At 39.4% G+C, this 10112-nt stretch overlaps 1 protein-coding gene across 1 annotated transcript in view; it reads left to right on the top strand.

The window, feature by feature from the left end:
* DUSP4 (dual specificity phosphatase 4) overlaps positions 1–1735 on the top strand; it is a 15577-nt gene extending 13842 nt beyond the window's left edge. The window contains exon 4 of the mRNA XM_015813838.1: positions 1099–1735. Within this exon, the coding sequence (XP_015669324.1) occupies positions 1099–1484 (386 nt within the window). The 3' untranslated portion in view covers positions 1485–1735. The remainder of the gene's footprint in view (positions 1–1098) is intronic.
* The last annotated feature ends 8377 nt before the right edge of the window (positions 1736–10112 follow it).

Here is a 10112-nt window from a genome sequence, read left to right as displayed (position 1 = left end):
CCCCTAATCATCTTTGTTGCTCTTCTCTGTACTCTTTCTAGAGTCTCAACATCTTTTTTACATCGTGGTGACCAAAACTGGATGCAGTATTCCAAGTGTGGCCTTACCAAGGCATTGTAAAGTGGTATTAATACTTCACGTGATCTTGATTCTATCCCTCTGTTAATGCAGCCCAGCACTGTGTTGGCCTTTCTGGCAGCTGCAACACACTGCTGGCTCATATTTAAGTGATTGTCCACTAGGACTCCGAGGTCCCTCTCACAGTTACTACTATTGAGGAAGGAACCACCTATACTATACCTGTACATTTGGTTTTTCTTGCCTAAATGTAGAACCTTACTTTTTTCACCATTGAATTTCATTTTGTTAGATAGTGCCCAGTGTTCAAGTCTGTCCAGATCCTCCTGTATCCTAAGCCTGTCTTCTGGAGTGTTGGCTATTCCTGCCAACTTGGTGTCGTCTGCAAATTTGATGATTTCCCCATCTATCCCCTCGTCCAAATCGTTGATGAAGATGTTGAAGAGCACTGGGCCCAGAACAGAGCCTTGGCGTACCCCACTACACACTTCCCTCCATGTAGATGCGGTTCCATTGAGGACCACACGCTGGGTACGGCCGGTCAGCCAACTGTGTATCACATCTAGATATCTAGAACCACGTTTAGAAATAGCATACAAACACAAATACCTTTTGAGGGATGTTTTGCTTGCATTCAACTGAGGGACAAGATAGTGATATTGGAGGATGAAAAAATATGAAACTGTGTGTGTGTGTATGTATGTGTGTGTATATATATGCGTATATAATATATATATGCAATTTAAATGTACCTTGTACCTTTAAAGAGCATCTTTCACATGCTGTAAAATATGTTAACCAAATTATACTCTTGCTTTTTATTTATTTTGATTCGATCGATTTATATAGGCACCTAATTGGCCAGCAACTTGGGGTGGCTGTATAAAGTGACCCAATAAATAAAATGGGGGGCAGACGGTTTCCAAGGGCCTGGGGGAATTGTGGCTCACAGTCCCGCAATTGGGTCAAAGTTGCATTTTAAGGGTTGAATGTGCTAATAGTTCCGCTTTGCTCCCTCAGATGCTGTGAAGGTGTGTCACGGACGGGTGCTTGTGCACTGCCAAGCTGGCATCTCCCGATCAGCTACCATCTGTTTGGCTTACCTAATCATGAAGAAGCGAGTGAAGCTTGAGGAGGCCTTTGAGTTTGTCAAGCAACGCCGGAGCATCATCTCGCCGAACTTCAGCTTCATGGGTCAACTGCTTCAGTTTGAATCCCAAGTGCTGACCACATCGTGTGCTGCTGAGGCTGCGAGCCCTTCAGGAACGCTAAGAGAGAGGGGGAACAGCTCCTCCACACCTACGTCCCAGTTTGTTTTCAGCTTCCCAGTCTCTGTGGCAGTGCATTCCACTTCCAGTAGCCTTCCTTATCTGCATAGCCCTATCACCACCTCTCCCTCCTGCTAGAGTAGATCTTTGGAGGTGAACACCTAGGGACGTCAAAGGACAGAATCCTACAGCCCCTACAGCCCCATTGGCAATCACTATAGGCAATAAAGAACTCTGCCCCCCACTCCCCTACAGCCAAATGGAATGCACCAAAGACAGCAATTATAATGGGCAACGTTGCAGCTAGAATGGAACCTAGTGGGGCAGTCGGTTCCAGCATGTCCTTTCTTGGCAAGATGTCTTACCTCATTTTCTAAAACTATATAAAATATAAAAAGCTTGAAGTTTTAAAGTCCTGATAATGTTTTTGGGTGCTGGGTAGGGAGAAGACAAAAGAAAGTCAAAGGCTTGAATGTGGTTGAACTCCAGGCTTTGTTGTGTTACTCTGAGCAAGTGCTCCCAATATTTTGGACTACAGATTCCAGAATTTCCAGCCAGCATGAATCTACCGTCTGCAAATATGAGAGGGAGCAGGCTGGAGTACCTGCGTATGTGTGAAGGACCTGCTAGGAACAGGGCACATTTCAAAAATGATTTGAGAAGGGAGGTTTTTGGTCTTATGTCAGCAGAGCCTCTCGTCTTTTTCAGGCTTCTGCGTGGAGCAATAGTTGCATTAAATAAAGCAGCTCTTAAAAGTAGCTGCATCTTTTGATCAGGCTTGCTTGAAGCCAGAATGAAGGGCTGCTTTAATGGATGCACAAGAAGTCTTGGGTTTAGACAAGGTCCAAAACACCGGGTCCAATCTGGTTTTGAAATGTGCATTCTCCTAGTGCCTGCATCTGACCACTTTGCATATGCTTTCAGCTACCCCAAGGGTGGGCCGTGTTTTATTAAAGTGCCTGGTTTTTGGAATTCTTGATTGGAACGATAATACATCTTAACACCACCTGTTTTGCTAAACCGAGGCTTTGGGTAAAGAAAGGGAGAAGAATTGAAGGCTCACTGTGAAGTAACTTTCAGATTCCATGTGTCTGAAACCAATTTAAAATGAAAAAAAAAATAATGGAATTTGGATTTATGAAGCATAGGGAATATATTATTTTTTTTGGGAGACAACTTGGGAAATGCCAGTAAATCTGGAAATGCTTTTCCTCCCACCTTTTGCCTCTTGAGGGTGACGTGACAAGAGCAAGGTCTTTGTTCATGCTTATATTGAGTTCTTGGTTCCTGTTTATGCCATTCTGGTGTGATAACTTGATCAGCCACTAAGTTAGTGACCTGTGGCCCTTGTTTCTCGTGTTTCTGGGCAGGAAGTCTTTTGTGTCATCCGACTAATAGTAATCAGGTTTCTCTGACACAAATGCACAAACATGTTTTTTTCTTCTTCACCTAACACAGCAGATGTCTGCATGCCAAGTGGTTTAGAGTCTTGAGACATCAGGGAAGAAATCGTTATCCTATTGTGTGGGGCCAGAGTAAAGATGGCGTCCAAGTAGCCGTTCCCCAACAAGTGAGTTCCTGAAGATGCCCAAGTCTCATAAGCTCCAGTCAGTATAGCCAACGTTTAAGGATAATAGAATATTTGGTGAGAATCAGGTTAGGAAAGGCTGAATCTTCTCCAGGCATAGTAGCTGGGAACTTCTGGGAGTTGAAGTCCACATTTCATAAATTTACCATGGTTGAGCAACACTGCTCTATAAAATAATCCTTCATGTGGATCCTCAAAGAGGATGTAAGTGTTGCCCTCTCCCTCCCCAGGAATCCTACATAATGTGGAAAGTTGAGACCTTTACAGCAACTTTAACAGAAAGAGCATGTAGAGAGTTATTTTTCTTCAAGAGAAATGCCAACCTGTAAGATTCCTTTTTCTAGATAGCAAGGATATACCTTTTTGGTCAGATCAAACTTCTCCATTTTACTGCTGAAGCCAATTTTAAGTAGGACTTTTGAGCAAAATGCAATTCCTACTGGGATGTAACCCGCATTTCCTCTGTAAAATTGGGCTAGACTCAATGAAAAGCACCTAGCCTTTCTCCAGTCCCGCATTGCTCTTCCCCACCCCAAATTGGACCCATCACGTTATGCCAAAGATAGCCACGTGAATCTTCTACACTTTAAACTAGTCTTTCAGAATAGAATGGTTTCATATTTTGCTCCTTGATGATTATATAGCTTGGGAGAATTTACCTTGAAGAGATCTTTGACTTCCTTAACAATTAGCTTATTTTTACTGTAGCACGTCAGGTGCCTATGGATGACAGTGTTTTCATAGGCGGTTGTCTTACATGTTCTGTCTCCCGTGGGTACAATATGGGAAGTTTGCACACCCCTTCGAACATAACTTGGCTTACCCTTCAGTCAAAAGTTTTTGATATCACACTCAGCCCAATTGTGTATATTTTATAAGGATGTCTAAAATGCATGTGTTTTTTTTAGATTGTGACTATGTTTAATTTATTGCTTGATAATTAGTTGAAATAAATTTTCAGCTGTGGTTACCTTTCATAATTAAAAGGCTCATTCATTCTTTTTGTGTATTTATGATGGGTGCAGTGTCCCAGAGTCATGTGATCATCTTTTGTGACCTGACAAGCAAAATCAATGAGGAAGCCAGATTCACTTAACAACTGTGCTACCAACTTAATTGCAGTGACTCAATTAACAATTGTGACAAGGAAGGTTGTAAAATGAGGTAAAACTCACTTAACTGTCTTGCTTTAGCAACAGGACGTTTGGGCTCAATTGTGTTCCTCAGTTGAGGACCACATGCATTAGTTTCTGCATTCAAACCAACGCAGGCTTCCTACTACCAGGAGTATTTTTATTTTTCCTATTTAAAAGGGGATAGTGTCAAAAAACATGCTTTTGAGTGACACTTTGCAGACTGCAAATTTATTTCCCACCTTTCTCAAGTACGCAAGATTGTTTTGCTTTAATCCAAGCAAATCTGAGTTGAAAGATACAATTTCACTTTCATTTGTGGAACAAGTTTATAGGGAAACGTGATGATAAAAAGATGGTTTATATCTGTGGTCCCCAACCTTTCTGGCTTGGCGGACTACTGGGGGGAGGGGATGGTTTTCTGAGAGTGGCAGGTGTGGCACGTGTGCATCGCTCACACAAGTGAAGCTGCATGCACTCATCTGCCACTTTTGTGGCCTGGTTCTGAACGGGCCATGGCCTGGTGCTGGGTCAAAGCCCAGAGGTTGGGGACCCCTGGTTTATATAATGGCCAGATGTATCCCTAGTTTGCTCAAGTACAAGATACACTAAAATACACACTGTGTCTCTCTGTGCGAAGGGTGAACAAAAGGCATTTTGAAGAGGTTAAGATGAAATACAGTAGAAAGCTAGGAAGGAAATCTCAAGACTGCTATCACGACCAACACTACTACTACAATTACAGGAGAATGGTTCCATGGTGGTTAATATGTCATAGTAAAAGTACAAACGTTCAAGTATTAAAAAAAGGAGTGTTTATTGATTCTTTTCTGTCACAAGTACTATATGTCTGACATTAAGTGAAAGCACAAGAGCTAACTCAGTTGTTACATTGGCTTTATGCAAAATTTCATCACACTGGTAAATTAAGAGAACCTAACTCTTAAGAAAAAAAGAGGGAAATAACTAACTCCAATTCACAGACAACAAAGAAGCCATACCGAGACTTCATATGTTTTTCTATTGCCAAAAGAAATCAAGAATACAAGGCTAGCTATGCAAGCAAGTTACACAAGATTATTTTCAAAATGCAAAGCTAGTACTTTAATGCCTATGAAAATAAATGAGGTGCCAAAATGATCTAAAGGGTTGTTGTTTTTTTGCAGTAGCCATCAACCTATATAAACAAAGTCACCAATTCTGAAAACTTGTTGCAAATCTTGAAGGCATTACAAATAAATTAAAAAATATTGTTGAAATTGCACTATAAACAAGCCTTTAAAATCTTTTACCGGTAACTATTTTTCCGCAGAACCAGTACACAAAAACATCTATTTTATGATCAATAAATTACAAAAATGGTAGTAAGTGGTATACAGATATTTTTGTTTAGATGCATATTTTGTCTTTTTTTTTCTCTTCAAACCTACAGACTAAAAGGAACATGAATGGAAGACAGGAAGAGGAAAATACGCCTTACATTAGGGCGCAAATTTTTAGGGGACATTTCTGCTCCAAAAACAAGCAAATGCTATAATTAGCCTTTAAGCTGCTACAAGACTTTGCTTTGATACAATAGATGTTGTACAGCTACTTTTTTGAAAACTGTTCTCAATTATTTAGTCTGCCTCATGTAATAAAGCATGAAGGAAACTACACAAAACTCTTGTTCAAGCCACAATTATGTATTATTCATTTTGCTTAATATCTGGCACCAAGTATAAATTGTATAAATAGAACAAATATACATGATTCTATTCTATTTTTCATAACCAATTGTTACCGTTTTATCTATTTTTTTAATAATTGGATATAATTTTGGCATAGGAGGGGGTACCCAAGAAATGAGTACCACCAAAGCCCTGCTTTCAAATCAAGAAATTCTGATTGTTGCTCTCTCACTAAAATATTTGTAATCTACAAACTTATGTTTTAATGGAGATTCAACTATTGGGAAGACAGGCAGTTCTAATTCTGTTCCATATTTTTCCATAGCTATGAAAAAAAAAGTACAGCATATGTAAATCTTGTTTCTATTGGCTGAAAAATACTGAGAAGTTATTAGAAAATGCTGAAGATATACTCTTAGTTTTAGAACAATGTATGAACGCACCCAAGAAATGAACCATGGTGGATGAGTTTTTGTTTTGTGTTACAGTAATTTAAAAACAAACAAACCCCATTATGGTTTACGGTTGTATTTGAATTCTGAAAATAAGGTCTCCAGCAAAAACGAAGTTTCTTTTGCAGACATAGTTTATATCCTTGGTTTAAAAAGAATCAGCTGGAGGTTGGTGATGGAATGCTTTGTTATACTTTTCCATAAGAGCAGTGGTTCTCAACCTTTTTAATGCCGCGACCCCAACCGGTCATAAGTTGAGGACTAAACCGGTCGTAAGTTGAGGACTAAACCGGTCGTAAGTCGAGGACTAAACCGGTCGTAAGTCGAGGACTACCCAACCGGTCGTAAGTCGAGGACTTTCCCTGCCCGGGAGCGCCGCGCATGCGTGGTTCCGCCCCCTTCGCCGGCCGAGGCGTAGCTGGCAAGCGGCAGAGACGGAGCAGGCCAACAACCAGCTGGCCCAGCCCAAGGGAGGTAAGGCACCCGCCGGAAAAGGAAAAAATGGCGGACAAAAAAATGGTGGACAGCCTTGCTTGGCGACCCCCGTGAAATGGTTGATCGACCCCAAATGGGGTCCCGACCCACAGGTTGAGAACCACTGCATAAGAGGCTGCAATCATGTAGTGCATGGGTCTCCCAACCCTGGCAGCTTTAAGACTTGTGGACTTCAACTCTCAGAATTCTGGGAGTTAACGTCCACAAGTCTTAAAGTTGCCAAGGTTGAGGACTCCTGATGTAGTGTATGGAAATATTAGAAATGTTAACTCTTCCATATTAGATTGCAACCTCATGACCTACCATACATAGCTGCAAGACAAATCAGCATAAAGCGTGATTGCAGATAGCAAACTCAGTGGCTTTGTCCACATTTACAATTCCCCATACACAGATGCTACCCACGAAGCAAGAAATTTGGATCACAAGAATCATTGTAGTGGTGTAGTCAGGCCTTCAAGGTGATGGAATCCAGTAGTGGACTTTGCATGTTGGCTTCATTCTTGTAAACAGCAACTAGAGTTCAAATGGTACATTTTTGTATGTGCTTTATGCTGCCATAAGAACATGCTTCGACAGACTGCATTTGGCTCATTATTTATGTAGTTGTGTCTTAAGTCACACCAGGATACAATAATATGCAGTTGTGACTTGGAGGAAGGAGCTAAGAAAATAGTATTAAAATAAGAGATATCAGGACGTCATGCATGTACATCAAGTTGAAGGCGTATGTAAAAATCAAATTTTCCAGTGACAAAATTTAGTATTTTAGTAGGCAGATGGAATCGAAAATGTTTTGCTGCCTAGGGCAGAAAATTCTCCCACCATAATGAGAGAAAACAAATAGCTGGTGATTTGTTGTCCTTTAAATCTCAATCTTCTATCTACTGGTTGAGTCATCCCTGCATTTATTCAATTGATTCCTTAAGGGCGGAAACATGTATCATGGAAGATCTATGAACTAACACTCCAGTTTTTCATTTTGCAAGTAAAGGAAATCCTTCAAATTGTTCTCTTTGTGACATTTCCCAACTCAAAATTGCCTTCTTGGAACTGCTGCTTGGCCTACAATGGATAAAAGTGTGGAACATGCAGCTGCAGTAATTGGTCTGAATATCCTCCCCAATTCAAGTCTGCACACTATAACCATTCATTATATCAGCTCATAGATCTCCAATGAAATTGCTGGAGATTCCAATCTGGAAATTCTGCCTCTTCATTCTAAAAACAGCATTTGCCCATCTTTGGACAATAAAATCTTCTCTCGTATCTGTTTAATATTGTCATTTGTCATTTCCGACATTGACAGATAATGGTCCCAGAAAAGAAAAAAAAACCATTACTATTTGGAATATCACCGTGGCAGACAGCAATCCACGATGCAATGTCAGACATTCAAGAATGCTGAGGATTATACTACAATAAAAATGACGACCATTCCCAAGATTCAGTGCCTCTGCATTGAATTTTCCAGGTTTGTGGACAAAGATTGAACCTTATTTAAATCAAAAGCATGCAAAACTTTTGAAACCAAATATCCCATGGTTTGGACACTGCATAAAAATAGTCTAAGAGATTATATTCATAAAGTACCATCTTTGAATTGGTTGGGACTTCTAAACAAAGCTGTAATATATTTTGCACTTTAGAGTTATGAATAATGTATTCAGAGGATCCATAGGCTTTAATGGATGGAAATTTTAAAATATGCTGTATTTTTCAATTGATGGCTATTTTAAAAACCTCTTTATTCCATTTCTATCCCCCAGTTTCTATGACTGTCTGCTGAGAGAGCAACTATGAGACCACTCCATCCTTTGTTTCTTCTATGAAATGGTTATCTTAGAGAAAAAGCCAAATTCTACATCTATTTCTTTTTTGCAAATTCCAGCAACAAATAAAGCATAAAGTAGCTATCAGCATACCCAATCTCTCCTCCTTTCCCCCTCTCCTCACAATGGCATGTGACATTAGGACAATCAAAAATAACCAAAGACATTATCATAGCTGTAACCCCCATTTCCCAACTCCCAGGACTGTAATTAAAAAAAAATGCTCAACAGATTATTCACCAATTTATATTTATAGGTATGTACCTAAACATGTAATACAACAAATGTGTTGTTGCAAATACATACATTATATAAACATATTCATCAATGAATTGGCTGTAGAATCCCTTTCAAGACTAAATGTTGTTGTAAGCAGATTTACTGCTATTTGTACTAGGTGTAACCTTCACAAATGATCAGGATGCTTAAAATTCCTAATTATGGTTACAAGTGCTAGAATCAAGCCCACGTAGATAATGCTCTGTGGTTATATCCAACACTGTATTGTGACATTAAGCCTGTCACATTTAATGTCTGAAAAAGTCTCAACCTATACATATTTCTCAGAGTGGGACAAGACCAATGAATGGCACCATATTTATGGCATCTTATTATCTCTTGATGTGGTTGGGATTTTTTACACCAGTGGGTTGAAGGAAGCCCCAAATGTAATTTATTTAAGGCTAACACCACTTTTGTTACTTTGAAGACTGTGGCACACATATGACCAAATCACTTTTCAGGTTTTTTATTCAGAACATATTGAGAGATAATCTACCGAACATATTAGTTTAAATCTTATCCCAAAGAAATATAGTTCAGAATCAAGTGTACAAGTCCTTTGCAGCAACCCTCAACTCCTGTATGTGGGACATTAACTGAATGACATTAAATGCTATGTGTGCAATTTTTTTTTAGGATGCCCCTTATTAGGTTTTTAGATCACCAAAGACTTGAGTAAATGTGCATGTATATTTTTCAAAGTCTGACCAGAAAGGAGTAACAAAAATCACATTACTACAAGACACAAATAACTGAAAATGGAATTCCTTGGACAGCACCTTTTAGTCTACACGAAACATGTTATAAAACAGGAGCAATTTCAGATTTTCAGAATTTAGGATTTAAATTACTCATTAGATTAACCATCACACTGGTGGAAAAAGACAAGCACAGAATCAATATTCTCTCTTACTGGAGAAAAAGAACATTCGGCTTCCACATCCATGTTATCCATTTGGATTAAATATGAAAAACAGCCGAGTCCTAATTCGTATCCACGTGAAGTTGTCAAAATGTAGATTTTTCACATCTATTTGCAATTCAACCATAGTTAGCACTTTGCCCGGAGCTGTGCTTAAAAACAGAGGTTTCTAAGTGAATGTTCATCATCTGGATCCTTTCCAAACTTAGATATTTATTTTAGATCTTGGTGAGTTTGGGCCTTACCTCATCACATGCTGAGAAACCCAGGCAGACTGAGTCACCTCAAACAACAGAAGCACAACTGAAAGATTCACAGCAAGTTACCTTGTTTTGTCTCCTGGATCAAATGCTGAATCTGACAAATGTTTACATGATTTTTTTTTTTGTAAA

Source organism: Protobothrops mucrosquamatus, unplaced genomic scaffold, assembly GCF_001527695.2.
Source record: "Protobothrops mucrosquamatus isolate PMUCROS unplaced genomic scaffold, P.Mucros_1.0 scaffold199, whole genome shotgun sequence".
In the NCBI taxonomy this organism is placed as follows: domain Eukaryota; kingdom Metazoa; phylum Chordata; class Lepidosauria; order Squamata; family Viperidae; genus Protobothrops; species Protobothrops mucrosquamatus.
This window is presented reverse-complemented; position numbering and strand designations above follow the sequence as displayed.